General features: G+C 40.3%; 1 protein-coding gene across 3 annotated transcripts; it reads left to right on the top strand.

Moving 5' to 3' along the window:
* Positions 1-1,048: 1,048 nt before the first annotated feature.
* On the top strand, positions 1,049-9,753 carry gpr63 (G protein-coupled receptor 63). Of its 3 annotated transcripts, none has more exons than XM_051409942.1 (3): positions 1,049-1,523; positions 3,701-3,885; positions 6,077-9,753. In XM_051409942.1, the coding sequence occupies exon 3, from the start codon at positions 6,192-6,194 to the stop codon at positions 7,422-7,424; it is 1,233 nt and encodes a 410-aa protein (XP_051265902.1). In that variant the 5' UTR covers positions 1,049-1,523; positions 3,701-3,885; positions 6,077-6,191; the 3' UTR covers positions 7,425-9,753. The 3 variants fall into 3 exon arrangements, with proteins under 3 accessions (XP_051265902.1, XP_051265901.1, XP_051265900.1); XM_051409941.1 differs by having other exon boundaries at positions 3,698-3,885; XM_051409940.1 differs by lacking the exon at positions 3,701-3,885.
* The last annotated feature ends 6,680 nt before the right edge of the window (positions 9,754-16,433 follow it).

The raw sequence follows: 16,433 nt of genomic DNA, 5'->3' as shown, positions 1-16,433 counted from the left end.
TTCAAAATAAAGCAGTCACTTAATAGAAAGAAAAACAATGTGCTCAGTGTAATCATGGCAGTTCATACACAATTAAGGTGCAGTACATTTTCTGGGGTTTTCTGTGCATTAAAACGTAAATTACATTTTGCTTTTGCTTAAACAGATTAAGTTGCCTATTTTTTTTTTACCGAGTATTTACGCCAGATCCATAGATGGGATGTTAGAAATGCTTACCAAAGACTATTTCAACTAGCCACCAACCAGACTCTGTAAATTAAAAATATATAATTATATTTGAACACATAAATTTAACTGTTGTGTGAGTCATTGTATCGCCCTACAAAATGGTTTAAATAATGTTTAAAGCCTTCTCTACCCTGTTAGACATGCAATTCGTATGGGGAATATTACACTGCGCTTTTACTGCGATAGCACACAATAAAAGGTAATTGCATCACAGTTAGCTAACAGCTTATTTGCAGGACATAACCACAGAACAGTAAATACATAAAACAGGACAATACATAAGAGTCCATCACACATTAAACCCTGAATGAAATTCACTTCCATGGTTATTTGTGTTTGTATTTTTGTAGTTTTTTTTTGTTGCACTTTTCAATTCAGTTTGCTTTATTGGCAACAAAGACAATATTGTCAAAGCATTAAGAAACTATAGAGTAGAAAGAAAAGAAATCATAAAATGAAGAAAAAACTTTGATCTGGGTGTGTGTGTGTGTGTGTGTGTGTGTGTGTGTGTGTGTCAGAGATTGTGGAACTGTGAGTGAAGTTGTTATAGTTGTTGAAATATATTGGCTTAAAATTATGTCATTATTTTTATTTATTGAAGTCAATATTTTGAGAATGTTTTTCATTATAATTACTTTTTTTTGTCACATTGGGGGGTCCATATCCTCCCCTGTTACTGGGGGTCTGTTCATTTAAAGATGTCCATATAGCCTCAAGTACTGGCTGCAATGAGATGTGTTCTCCCTGCTCTGTAGTGGCATTTGTTTTGAAAATCCAGACAGGAAGTGGTGTTTGTTCAGTGTCGCTGCCTTGCCGCAGGTTAGAGCACAGTGAGCGAATAGTTTGTAACAGTGTAGTGAGAATTTGGGCCACATACAGTACACAGCCTGATACGCTCGGTGCTGGAGGATGGGCCGCTAACACCTCACATCTGTCTGCGGGGAAGAGGATGGGAAGGCAGGCCGGAAGACACGAGCTCACTCCCTGTGACCAGCGCTGTCTGTCTCGAGCTCCTCTGGAAACAAAGCGAGACTGAACCAAATGCGGATTTTACTTCAGCTCCAGTTGTTTAGGTAGCGTTAGCGGGACCGCCGGCTGTCGCACTGTTTGTTAAAATTACCCAGCTGACGTTAAATTGTGATAAAAGCACATTAGCGTAGCTAACTTGTCTGCTAGAAGAAGTGTTTCCAGAACACGGAGGAGAGAGGAGGACGCGTTTTTTGGGCGGCGAGATGCACCATTTGGAGGACTGAGCTTCAGCCGCTCCTGAGCTTCGACATGGGAGAATGAAGCAGGTAATGTCAGTGGAAACCGCCAGTAACGCAATTCAACTGTTATTTCTCTTAAATATGTCTGCTAAATCCCGACATGAAAGCAAAATGTGGTCTCTCCGTTGAGAACACCCGCTGCTGCCCTCGTCGTCCACAGAGGTGGAACTCTCCGTGGACTCTCCATGAATCACTCAGTTTGTCGTCTCAACCATTTTGGTGGCATAACAACGCAACAGTGAGGCTGGATTTAAATTACAAATGAGCGAATCATTTCTAAACAAGATGCTCCAATGTCGAACTGCAAAGGCGGTCAGTGAGCTGCAGAGTTGGCCTCAATTATTTCAGGTCGATGGAGTGAAGGTCTGAAGGAGGTGTAATTGTGTTTGACATTGATTTTCTGAAGAATTGGGTCAGTTTTCAGGACACCTGCGAGCTCATGTCACAGATTTATCTACCAGTTGTTGCAATGCTCACATGTGCAACTGAATGCCTGATATGTGGAGTGTAATCGCTGCTGAATACCAAATGTTAAAGTTAAAATGTCACTGTAGCATCTGTAGCATTAAAATGTGCCACCAAAGGTTGTTTCGCAATGTAAAAAACGTGAACTAAAAGTATTTCTGAAAAACAATCAATACTATAATATAAATCAACTGTTTGCTATTCAAAAAATCTAAAATATTTGCATTAAGTTAGTCAAATTCTGTCATTTTTGGGCCTAAAAAGTCAGATTAAAGGCAATGGTGGGCAGTTTATTTTTGGCATCATTGGGCAAAAATTCCATAACAGCCTTCCAGCATAATGTAATTCAAGTGGTCTGAGAGAAAACTAGATTTCTATACCTCCTCTTGGCTCTGTTTTCAGGATTTAGAAAATCTAGCACATGACAAGAAACCAATTAATTGGCCAATCAGTTGGTAAGCCTGTTTTGTTTTGTAGTTGTTACAGCATGATCAATAAATTAAACTGAAAAATGCAACTTTATACCAAACCTGTCAAAAATTCAGAATTACTGGATTTTAGATTTTTTTTAAAAACCCTGCTATCTCTAACTAAGTGACTAAATAATAACAAAGAAACATCATATTGACCCAGACTGCATCCCTGGGGAACAACGAAGGCAGTTGCATTTTAAATAGTCAGTAATCAGCCTTGCCTTCATACGCAGCTTTATTGAATCCAAAAGGCTTAAATTACCTCTCAAGTGATTTGGCGCAACTTTTATTTTTTCAATTTTGTGTTATCAAAAAGAAGAACAACAAACTTGTTTACTGATAAGGCAACATAAACGTCTTTCACTGGATAAACAACCCATGTCATGTTCACACTGTTTTTGTTTTTAAGCCACTACCCTTACAGAATATACCAGTACATTTTCCTTTTGGCACAGTTGTTCGAATTTCAAATAAAAGGGACATTCTTGTGCTCAGTTTTATTTGATTTGTTATGGCATTTCTTTACATCCGTATATCTATAGTCCCAACACTTAATCCATGCCTGTAAATGTGTTATGGCAGTTTATTCAATTTTAGAAATTAATTTTTCCACAGATATTAATATAGAATCTGCTGTAACTACTGTATCTCCATCAAATCTCCCATACGTAAATGTCCAGAAATCACTTATGACTATATGAGAATAGAATATGTGAGGTATTTCTCTTTCACAGACACATCTTCACTGTTATTATATTATTACCATTACTACCTGAAACAAATAAGGTACCCTCTGACAGGCTGTTATTGCCATAATCTAGTCAGTCCTACCGTCATGGACTATCTATGCAGGTTTTCAGTACACTTTTGTCTCCAAAGTGTACTCTTTAACAACTCAAGGTTACAAGATTTGGCTCAAAAGCTCTCGGTATACACTCTCTGCAATTCCCCGTTGCATAATTACGTTGCCACACACCGTATCTGAACAATTCCCAGTGTTTGAGAACGTCGAGTACCCGATCATCCATTTTTACTGCAGGTTAGTTGATTGCTCAGAGGCTGAAGTGGCTATTTTAACATTTTAGGTCACTCTGCCCCTAAAGGAAGGAAAGAGATGTGACATTACCTTCCCTGTCGAGGTAGACCGCTGCACAGTCTGCTCAGTGTTGTGATCCGCAAGGCCCGTGTCCTCAGATAACGTGAAGTGAATGGAGCGGGAAGTAGGCCAAGATGAAACCAATTTCTTACTTTGCTTTCATTCAGCAGGTCTTCATTGTGATGAAGCAGTGGGTAACAGCAGCAGACAATGCGCTCATCATCACCATATGAATAAAGCGGCGTCTGTCCCAACTTCACCGCCGCTGGCCTGTTTATCTCCTTACAACAGCTTTTCCTCTCTTGTCTGTCTTGTGACGGTGATAACACCATCTGTTGAATGGCTACATATCCAGGTATCAGAGCAGCATCCAACCTGTGTTTTAACACGGCTACATAAAGGCACCATTCTCATAATAATAGAATGTAATTGTATTGGAATTTAACACCCACACAGGACAAAAAAGGACAAAAAAAAAAACTTAATTTATGTGTAAAAATGAATCACACTAAGTACTTACAAATGGAGTCTTTTCTACTGCACATTTATTATTTGGCATTTGCTGCTGGGCCATTGTAAATGATACCAGGCAGTCTGAAATAACAGTGTCCAATGTTTATACAAGTGATAAGGGTTTTTATTGCAGTATTTGACTTGTCCCCAGTTGAACACTGGCTGTTGGTTACTGGCAGCGGGGAAGAAAAGCACTTTAACAGGATTTCTTATCACATTTCAGGCAAACAGGAGAGATTTTTTATTTCTTTTTAGATAAATGTTTTCCAGTTGCGGGTTTGCTGCTCTACTTTGGTTTAAACTGTAGCATTTTGAGAAATGCACTTGTTCTCTTTCTTGCTGAGATGAAATGAGAAGGTCTGTGTAAATACTGTGCTGTTGTCAGGACCAGGTTAGCCTAGCTTAGCATGAAGACTTTAGGCAAGCCTGGCTCCGTCCAAGGCTCACTAATTAACGTGTTGTATCTCTTTTGTTTAATCCATACATAAACCAGAATGTAAAAAGACAAGTTATATTTACAGTAGGAGTTACACAACATAACTGTTTCTTGATGAACAGCTGTGTATCCATCCACCAAGCACTTTTCTGTTGTGCCTCTGGATACTGTGTTGTTTTCCAGATATGGTCAATGAGCACAGGTTTTGGTCTGTGTACAGGCTTGATGGTATCAAACCTGACAACCTCGCCGTGAAGACAAGACTCTAGGAAGCTGTACACGGTCACTACACCTGGCTGCTGTTTGCCAAGAAATAGTTCCAGTCTGCAACTCTGTAAAATGACAATATTTATTTTTTTTAGTTTTCTCTTCATGTACAGATTAAAGGGACAGTTCAGCCCAAAATCAAACATATATATATTTTTCCATCTTACCTGTGGTGCTGTTTATCCATCAGGACTGTTTTGGTGTTAGTGGCTGTGTTTTGGAGATATCGGCCGCAGTCTGCCTTCTCTACAACATAATGGGACCAGATGGGACTTGGCTTGTGCTTCTCAGAGCGGCGAAAAAATCCACACACCTTGTTGTTAGCAGTTTCATGTAGCTGAGCTATAAAGTTAGCTAGCTCACCTAGCACCACTGAGGTAGCTAACGTTCAGCTGTGGTTGGTGGGTGTAGTTCGGTAGAAAGAAATCCTTCCTACATGAAACAAGTTTTTTCAAATGTCCTTTTTTTGTGCTTTGAGCAGTACAAGCCAAGTCCCACCAGGGTCTATTATATGAGAGAATATACCTAGGTGAATAAATAGCACTACAGGTAAGAGGACAAATATGTATGTTTGGGGTTAACTGTACCTTTTTAAACAAATGAGTTATGTATGAGAAGTATTTAAATGTTGAGTTGGTTGGTATGTTTTTTTTTAATTTTGGAGAAAGCCTGACTAGCTGTTAACCCCTGCTTTTGGTTTTTACGCTAAACTAGGCTAACCATGTCCTAACTCCAGCTCTGTATTTAATATATACATTTCAAATTTTGGATTAACTTTGTTTAGGTCATCATCTCATTCAGGCTGCACACATTTTTTGATGAGCTCTAGAGAAGTCTATATAAACGAATAGAAGGCCTTAATGTGCCTGTTCCAAGGCTCATTTTATCTGTAATCATAATGCTGTAATTGAATCCGTCATGCTTTCGTACACACAGAACTGTAGCTGTGAGTAACAAATTGTGAATAAGGGAAGGGAAGTAGTTTGCATGTAAATCAATTTGAAATGGCTGCAGTGCAAATCCACTTTGAACCGTTTTTAGCATCCAAAGACTAAATACCTTTTTTTTTTTTTTTTTTTTTTTTTGGCGTCAGCACTAATAATTTTTGTCTCATTCGGTGAGACTGTAGGTCAGAGAGATTATAGCAGTGTGAATTAATTAGGGAGATGCAGGCGTAACCCTGAGTGGATTACAGGATCACTGTCACGGTCATTCCAACTCCAAGGGGAAATTTGATGGAAACGATGCTGGTTTAATCTGGTTTTATAATGCTCTCTGACATGCCGTTTTGATTTACTTGGCACTCACTTCATTTTTGTGTACATCTTAGGGTCTCACAGCCATGAAGACGGCGCCATGTTGCGTTGAACTGGGAATATCTGCATCTACGGCGCCATGTTTAGCGTGAGCTCACCGTCAACAATGCCTGTTCACCCTGGGGAAGAATGGTTCACTCCACTACTGTTCCCCTTCCAGAGGCAGGGGACATTAATGCCAGTCTCTGCTGCCTCGTTACGGGGCTGCTGAACCTTTCCAAGAGGCCGTCGATGGAGAACATCTCCATGGCGAGTGCTTCCCTTGGCTCCCTGTCAACCCCGGAGCCACTCACGCCGACAGCAGAGGCCCCGGAGAGCCTGCAAGGCATCAGCCTTCCTCTGCAGGTTTTCTTCTGCTTCATCATGGTCGCCATCCTGCTTCTGGCTCTGTTGGGAAACGTGGTGGTGTGCCTGATGGTGTACCAGAGATCTGCCATGCGCTCGGCCATCAACATCCTCTTGGCGAGCCTGGCGTTTGCAGACATGATGCTGGCCATCCTGAACATGCCCTTTGCTCTGGTTACTGTCGTGACCACCAAGTGGATTTTCGGAGACGTTTTCTGTCGAGTTTCGGCCATGCTCTTTTGGTTCTTTGTGATGGAAGGCGTGGCTATACTGCTTATAATAAGCATAGATCGTTTTCTTATTATTGTCCAGAAGCAAGATAAGCTGAGCCCACAGAGAGCCAAAGTGCTCATCGTGGTCACATGGGGACTCTCTTTCATTTTCTCTTTCCCCCTGGCTGTTGGTTCCCCTCCCCTACAGATCCCTCCCAGGGCCCCTCAGTGTGTATTTGGCCACAGCGTTGAGCCTGGTTACCACGCCTATGTATTGATACTATTGCTAGTCTTCTTCTTTATACCTTTCATGGTCATGCTGTACACATTTATGGGGATCCTGAACACCATCCGCCACAACGCCATCCGCATCCACAGCCACCCAGACAGCATCTGTCTGAGCCAGGCCAGCAAACTGGGCCTGCTGAGCCTGCAGAGGCCCTTCCAAATGAACATAGACATGAGCTTCAAGACCCGTGCCTTCACCACCATCCTCATCCTCTTCTCTGTGTTTACAGTGTGCTGGGCACCCTTTACCGCCTACAGTCTGGTAGCTACCTTCAGCGACGGCTTTTACCACAAAGACAGCTTTTTTCAAATTAGCACGTGGGTCCTGTGGTTGTGCTACCTCAAGTCAGCCCTCAACCCTCTCATTTACTACTGGCGGATCAAGAAATTCCGCGACGCCTGCCTTGATCTGATGCCCAAGTACTTCAAGTTTCTTCCTCAGCTGCCAGGCAACACAAAGAGGCGCATACAGCCGAGCGCAGTGTACGTATGTGGAGAGCATCGCTCTGTGGTTTAAAGGAGAAATCCACCCTCAAACACTTTAACACTGTTAAAAACACATCTTTACATATAGTACCTTGCTGTTCTGGGCCTGTTTTGTTGTTTGGTGGTATACTTCTTTGAGCAGATGTTGAGAAATGAAACAGCACTGCATTACAAAAGGCCAGAGGCTGCGTTGGTGGGGGCGTGTTGCTACAGGTAGCAATGAGAAAATTAAATACAATACAGCAAGTCCAGTTTGAGTTTTAAGAGAGTTTTAAGGCTTATCAGATACCAAACACCTGTGCACCGTGGTTTATAAGACCATTAAACAGGATTTTACAACTTTGAAGAGGAGCTGGGTATTGTTTGAAATATTCTGATACTAGTTCCGATACCCTACCTGAGTTTCAGTGGTAAAACAGTCCTTACTTGAGGAATACAAAAGCTTGTTTTATTTGACAAAGAAGCCCAACTTTGTAAATGTTAAATGTTGAAACACAAACCACTACATTTTTGACCGTATGCCACGGCCTTCTATAATAATGGAACTTGCTCAGGTGTGACCTATACACAGAACTGCTATCATGTGTTACCAAGTTGGTATATATGGTTGGGAGATTGTAACCCCTGTCCCAGTTCAGGTTATGGGATACAGTTGAAATTTCCAGAAATATTTAGTAAGCTAACCTTGAATTTAGAATACTTGATCAGACATATGTGTTCTCCCTAGTCATTGTACTTTTTGATCAAAAGTAAACCAAAAAACAACAAATCCGAGCAGACACTTGATGTCAGCTTCTGGTATTTGACAGTTTTTGATAACCATGCTGCAGACACAATATAGTCGGCACTAAATAGTATTGAGGTTTTGATACCCAGCCGTACTCTGGAAGGTTATAACAATGATCATGTTCTCCTCTATCTTGAAGATTGCAATATAAAGAGTAGAATTACGCCGTTCTTATTACAGAATAAATATTTGATTGAACAGAACATTGCATTGCTGGACACCACTGCATTATGGCAAATGTTGAGTCAGGGTCAACTTTTTTGCTGTATGACCTAGCATTTTCTTGCTGCAGCCCACTGCATTGAAACCCCTTTCAGTTTTTTAAAGTTGATTAAGTCTCATTCCCAGGTCATCTTTAGCAACCCAACGACCTTTGTTGCATTGTGTGGCTTGCCCTGAGCCTGTTTGTTTCCCATTTACAGTAGAACAACAGATAACCCATGGGATATCAAAAAGGTACAAGGCAACTGGACGCACCATGTGGAAAATGTTTTGGCCTTTGCTTCCCACTGAAAGGGGAAAAACATGGCAACTGTTCTAAAAGCAGGACAGTACCATGCTTCATTGTTTATAATATTCAGTGGGCAGCAGGTCATTTAGAACCGCTCATCATACAGAAGATGGTCCTGTTTGTATCTGCTGGCTCCATTTGATTCTCAGTTGATACACTCATCTCTCTAAACTGCAACTTCCACAGTAGGGCTGGGTATAGTTGCAAAACTCTCAATACTAGTGTCGATACAAAACCCGAGTCTTGGGACCAGTACCACAGTAATGCTTTTTTCAGTTCTAACAGAAGATTTTTACGGAAATGCAGTCAAATTGAACACTGTCAAAATATTTGATGTCAGCTCTTGATACTTGACACTTTTTAATACTTGATTCTATCAACACATTGCTTTCAGTACAAACGATGTTTCAGTTCGATACCCAGCTCTGCTCAGTAGACCAGATTGTAGTGCAGCAACAAGACATTTCCTGCTAAGAATCCAACCTTTAATAAACTTGCTGTCTTGTTCCTACGCTATGGCTCTCTCTCCACCTACTCAACCCACAGTACACACTTCTTCTCTGAGGCTGATACAATGTCATTCTGGGTAATAAAAGAAACCTTAAAGTGAAGTAGACAACTGAAGGAAACCATAAAAGCAAATTGAAACACTTTATAACTCTTTGAATGCACTGAATGACTCATACTGTGTGAAAGTATAAACGGGTGAATTTTTCCTTTAATATTGTACTTGTAAGAAGATAAGGCGCTGCTGAGTTTGACTTGACCGTACGTCTTTTCTTGCCACTGAAAACAGTCGTGGGGGAAAGGACGGTGTGTTTTAGCTGCGTAGAATTTGTTTTATGAGGCATGTAAATTAACAGCTTAAATGGAATTTGAATGTGGTCAGAAAGTGGCCACAACACATTTGGACGTGTGTATTTCTGTTTAAATGTTTTGGATGTGCCTATTGATTAGTCCATTTGCCAGTCAGAATGCTGCTATATCTGGTGAAAATGTGCAATTTCAGTGTACTGTACTGTTGAATGTAATAAAGAAATCGACATTTCTTACCTTGGTAAACTGTCTTGAATGGCTTTTCTGTTTGTGTACCTGTTGTGGATCAATCGTCATCCCCTACCAACGTTGGAGCTCACTGGTAGGGTTGGGAGTCAATACGAGTCCACCTGAGGGCTAGCTGCTGTTCTGCTAACTTGCATCACTCATGCAAACTCTTATTGAAGCTTTCTTTCAAATTTTCAAGTGAAATTTTTTTCTGTGGTTTACTATCCATGTAAATTAATATCTACAACAGCACTAAACAACAATTGCAAGAAAACAACAGCTCCCTTTGTTGCTATTTTACATAATACCTCATTGTAATTGACCTTATCCATCATATCCACCCACGCTCTCTTGTAATGCCATCATTAACGCTTCAACTGCATCTCTGCCGCCAAAAACCCCCAAACTGACCTAATCTCATTTTTGGGCTTGACTGTGCCGGTAGTAGGCTTTTGGTTTTGTTTTTGTCCAGGTTCTGTGACAATATTTACCTCCATTGTACTGTCCTGGAGGCAAAAATCTAAGAACCTGCACACATTAAACTATTTGCCAGGATGGACATAAGTGAGAACCAATGAAAACTAATTTGTTCGTTCTGCTGCCAAAAGGGCACATGTAAATTCAAACCAACAGACCTTTTTCACAGCAGCCAATGTGACATGAAATGTTAGGGTAAACTGTTACCAGGTAACAGTTAAGGTGTTACCAATGATACTAATTAAAGTTCCGTTCATGTCATTTTTTTGTTTTGGGTGTCCTGTACAGTTGGTCAAATGTGTCTTACACCCCTCTGGTTCTCACCTATGGTTGGGCGATACATTAAAAGTTCCAAGCTCCCTTAGCTTATAATAAGCAAAAAAATCCCAATAAAATGTAAAGACAGGAAATATTCACCACCCACTTTCTTCAATACAACCATACACCTTTTAAGCCAAATTAATACATGCCTATTTGCCTTGTTAACTCATGGTAAAATACTCAAACTCAACAGAAACAAAATTACCAAAACTCACCAAAACCTCCCTGGTTAGTCTGTTCAGGCAATCAGCAACTCTGGTGGCTAACCGTCTGACCGTCTGTTAGATGTGGAAATATTCAGTGGTACCCAACCTCCCTCATGCTCCTCTGCCACATGACCTCTCTCTGGTCTGGGCCTGAACCTGCTCTGTCTTTGCTGTGCCCAGAGTCCTGGTTGGAGCCGCTGTAAATCACCCCTGTACTGTATTCCCTGTCATCCAACTGGTTGAAATGAACCCTTAATTCAGAGTTAGCTGTGAAAATATTCTGTCTCTAGAGCTGTTTCTCCTTACTTGTTTTTTAAGTGTGTGTACTGTGTCACTGAACGTCTGTCTCTGAGACACAGCTCTCATTCTGTGGAGGCAGATATTTAAATGAGAAAAATAGAATTACAGAAATCGCAAAATACACAAATATTGTTCCAAAAAACAGGTGATGGATTCAGCCGATTGCCAATATATATTCATCCGATTGCCCAACCCTGTTCTCACCCTATGCTCATTTTATCCATCCATAGTTTTGAATGAGCACACATTCTGACCTGTAATAGGAAAATCACAGATGTTACTAATAACATGAACAATGTCTCTAGTGTATCAAAGTGTCCCATTAAGTCTGTACATCATAAACAACACCAGGACCCTGAACCTAAAGCAGCTACCTGGAATTCAGTTGAATTTACCATTTATCACCTGTGCTTCTCCTACGCTCCCATGTCCCAATGTCTTCTGGGAAAAGAAGGCCAATCCCCAGAAAGTGTTGTATCATGATATATATTTAGTGACATAATACTGTAATAGAATGTTTTTCACCTCTAATTTATGGTGTTTGGACGTGTTCATTTTGTACCTTCTTTTAAAGCTTACTAGAGTGAAAGTGTTGACTGTTTAGAGGAGTAATAGAGCTGAAAAAGCTTCCCAAGGTCAGGACAAAGTCCTACTTGCGGTTAGTATTATAACTAGGCCCATGTTACAGGCAAATGTGTGTCCTTGGTACATCTTCCACACAATACTGGATGTGTTTACCTGAATTTTAATATCTCATTGTTCTGGATACCTTGAAATGCAGGTGAAGTCCTGATCTATAAGCTGGGATACGGAGGCATGTAAATACACTTTATGATCCTTATTTGTGCTACAGCTTTAACATGAGGCACTAATATGTGTAGGAGACTGAATCAACGTGGATTCATTTATGTTTGACCAGCATATGCAACGCTCTGAGCATGCAAACACACTACGATATGTTTGAGATGTAAGGTGTGATGTTTGGGAGCCCAGGATGTTTCCGTGCAAGCTCTGCGTTAATTACCCTCCTCCCAGTGCGTCACCTGTGTCTCCTCTATCCACTCAGGGACTCCACTTCCTGTCATCGTCTCCGCTGAGTGCTTTGCGAGGGCGACATACACCCGCTGTGCATTCATGCATCACTCCCCCGCACCATGACTTTCCCTAAGCCTGCTCTGGCGTTGACCAGGCCTGCCAGTCACAACGCTCCACAGCTGAGTCGAAGGCGTGTTGTGCAACGCGGCTGATAATAGAAATGCCAGGGAGCTGTATGAGCTGCCGCGCCTGACCAGCAGCCTCCAGTCAGTTGACAGCCTTGCAGTTCTGGTTTGTAAAGAAAGCGTTAGCTCGGATTTCTGCTTGCAGTGTCTCACACCACAGATGGGCCAATTGAGCAACTGCCCATGGGCCCCCAAAGCCTCAAGTTCTGTGTGGCAATTGACGTGTGATAATTAGCGTTCTTGCAGTTCAGACTGCTGCGCACAAACCGGGGTCCAATCATTAGAACACTGCACAAACTGTAAAGAGAGCCGGAGGAACAGGAGGTTTTTAGGTGGCCAGCAGCAATTTTTTGCCATTAGGTCGTCTGAGCAGCTTTATCCGGCCCTGCACATTCAAAGAGCTTTCACATGTAGATTAAATATGTGCATGTGAAACTCATGGTGCATTAAGGCTGTGCATTAAATTAGAGTCAGAATTAGAAAAATGACATGTAAAAGACTGATATTCTGGAAATTAACTAAGATAATCATAATAAATAATAATGAACAATAACAATTAGAATGAATGCATATATATATCAAATTGTATAATAAATGTATATAATGCATGTGTTAAGATTTTTATGGCGCAGTATGGTGTAGGCGGGCTGTGCAATTTGTCAGTATATATAAAAATGTAAATTCTGAATTTCTGCATTTTATTTTAATGATTCTGATGATTCTATGTACACGAAATAAAATTACAATTAAATTAACTTACATAATACAAGTTCCAATCTTAGAATTTATTCTTCAAAATCAACTTAGTAAGATTTAAATATGAATTAATTACCCCTAATAGTATCTATCCATGCCGATGGTTCTGGCTGAAATGATCCAGGTTGTGATGAATCTGTCTCTGGGGTTTCCGCCTGTCTAAGCTCTGCACAGAGTTTGACTCAATGTACTGAGCACGTACGCTCTTATAAACCTTTGACGTTTACACAAAAAGCCACTTGAGTAACTACCACCCCCAGAAGCTCTTTGTAGATATTAAACCACACTCTAATTTTAATAACAAGAGGAGCATCTTCATTAGCAAACACCACATTCCTTCTGTTTGTTAGAAAGGTTCAGTTCAGTGTGAACTTAGAATAAAAGAAAAACAACATTGTCTCAGTATATATATGTGTATTCAGCAAGTGTAGAAGAGGACCCGCTCCCTGCAGATAAAACCTTTCATTATAAGGTAACACAACAATTCCTATTTTCAGGTGATTACACACAAATGAAAACATACCTATGTATAGAATATTATATTCCATTGCAGACAATAGATCCTGTAAGTGTAAGTTTATACTGGATCACATTTTAAATTGGATTTTAAAGTTTTGGTGCAACAGAATTCAGTTTCCTGTAATAACAAAGAATTTGTGGACTGATAAATGTTCTCTTACCCCAGAGAAGAGCAAAAACAATAAAACAATGGTGAATCCCAAAAATCATTAACAAAATAGGAACAAATTGTGGATACACAATTTAATATTGATAATGTCGTCTTTTTTTCTAGAACCTAAATCAGATTTCCAACCCTGATCTTTATAGTACCATATGTACTATAGTCTGATATCATACCTGCTGGCACAGCTAGCTGCCCATCCTCAGTTGCCTGTGTAATGAATATGATTGTAAGTCAATATTTAATATGAAATAGAATGCCTTTCAAAGCTGTGCACCTTTAATGTCAGCCCAAAAGACACATCAAAGAGAAGTTAATCTGTGTGGACTGTGAGACATGAAAGCAGAGCAAATGAGGCTGCTGGCAGCTCGTAGCATCACGAGGAAAACACCGCCCGTCCAGAAAAGGTCAGCAGGTTGTTTTTCCAGCAGATATCAGACTGCTGAGACCTCAGGTGACCTCTGTGACCCTCTGCAGCTGGCCAGGGTACAGATTCTTCCAATGAACGCCAACATGAGTTGAGTTTGATTTGCTCCTGACTTGTGATTATGAAGGACGGCGTTCTTAATCAGCTTCCTCCCTGGGATTCATTATGCAGCCAGCAGTGAGTAATGAGCGTGCCCAGAGCTTTGAAGCTCACTTTAATCATAGCACTGAGGACTATTACTAAGCAACAGGAACTTGCAGATGTCTCAGGAGGATGCATGGTGACGGTGGATGGAGTGATGTTCACTAAGGAGATAAGTTAAAGTCAAAGAGGCACTTTTGGTTATCTAACTGTGTGCACCACTCTGCAGCTGTTTTTTAGTGTCATGGTCGGTGATCGTTGGTGTGGAACGTGAACAAATTCCCCCAAAGCCTGAAACCAGAGAACAAACTCAAAGCATCATCACTCATGCAGTTTAGAGCTGCAGCCCAAACAGTGACTGTGACTGACGTTAACAGAACAACATAAAAGCCTGGTATTACTCTACTGTACTCTACTCTACTCTACTGTACTCTACTCTACTCTACTGTACTGTACTGTACTCTACTGTACTCTACTGTACTCTACTGTACTGTACTGTACTCTACTCTACTCTACTGTACTGTACTCTACTCTACTGTACTCTACTGTACTCTACTGTACTGTACTGTACTCTACTCTACTCTACTGTACTCTACTGTACTCTACTGTACTGTACTGTACTCTACTGTACTCTACTGTACTGTACTCTACTGTACTCTACTGTACTGTACTCTACTCTACTGTACTCTACTCTACTGTACTGTACTCTACTCTACTGTACTCTACTGTACTGTACTGTACTCTACTGTACTGTACTCTACTGTACTCTACTCTACTGTACTGTACTGTACTCTACTCTACTGTACTCTACTCTACTGTACTGTACTCTACTGTACTCTACTCTACTCTACTGTACTGTACTCTACTGTACTCTACTCTACTCTACTGTACTGTACTCTACTGTACTGTACTCTACTGTACTCTACTCTACTGTACTGTACTCTACTGTACTCTACTGTACTCTACTCTACTGTACTGTACTGTACTGTACTCTACTGTACTGTACTCTACTCTACTGTACTCTACTGTACTGTACTCTACTGTACTGTACTCTACTCTACTGTACTCTACTCTACTGTACTGTACTGTACTCTACTGTACTGTACTGTACTCTACTGTACTCTACTGTACTCTACTGTACTGTACTCTACTGTACTGTACTCTACTTTACTGTACTGTACTGTACTCTACTGTACTGTACTGTACTCTACTGTACTGTACTGTACTGTACTGTACTCTACTGTACTGTACTGTACTGTACTGTACTGTACTGTACTGTACTCTACTGTACTCTACTGTACTGTACTGTACTGTTGCGCTAAACTGTTCTGTAAACATCGTTCTGTTGTTTGAGGTCCATTATCACACTTTAAAGTCTTTGCTCTCTGGCTTTAGAAGAATGTACATGAGCATAAAAACAGTCATGTGTAGACATGTTGGAATTGGAGATCAGGAGAATATGTAACATTTGCTAAACAGTGACCACTGTGTCTACAAGTGCTATGTCGGTATATGGCCTACTGAATTGTTACTTTTAGTTTTACTTTTAATTTTGATTTTAGCTAATTCTTTTGATAATTTAGTTAGTTTAAAGTTACTTCCAAGCCAACTTTTGTGACCTGTTGTGCTTACTAACTAGTTTTTACCCACTCTCAACTGGGACACCTGGTGTTCAGGTGTTAGAAGGTAAGATAAGATGGACTTTATTGATCCCACACTGGGGAAATTCACTGGCTACAGCAGCTCCAGATACAACACAACAGATTAGAAAATACACATTGAATGAAAAATACAAGATATAAAGGAAATAATAAAAATAGAATAAGACTTATATGTACATTATATACAGCTTTTTTATATACAAATGTGATTGATATGGAAACAGCTGACTATATATGTTGATCTACATATGTCTTGTAATAAAACCACTGAAATAAATGTTCATCTGTGACATGCTAAAACATTGTGTAACAGACTGTAGCACCAGATTTATTATATACATCTATCATATGCTACCTTATCTCCATGAGTTCAATTAACATGTGAGATAACGGAATTTAATAAAATGACTGCAAGCATGGCCATTTTTGTCTTCTAATCCAGCTTTTCATTTTTAAGCAGAAACGTTTTTTTCTTCTTTGGAAAGTTATATAATGAAGCTATATATA

This window comes from Dicentrarchus labrax, unplaced genomic scaffold (assembly GCF_905237075.1).
Source record: "Dicentrarchus labrax unplaced genomic scaffold, dlabrax2021, whole genome shotgun sequence".
Lineage (NCBI taxonomy): Eukaryota > Metazoa > Chordata > Actinopteri > Moronidae > Dicentrarchus > Dicentrarchus labrax.
The sequence above is the reverse complement of the archived record's forward strand: the minus strand, read 5'-3'. Positions and strand labels throughout refer to the sequence as shown.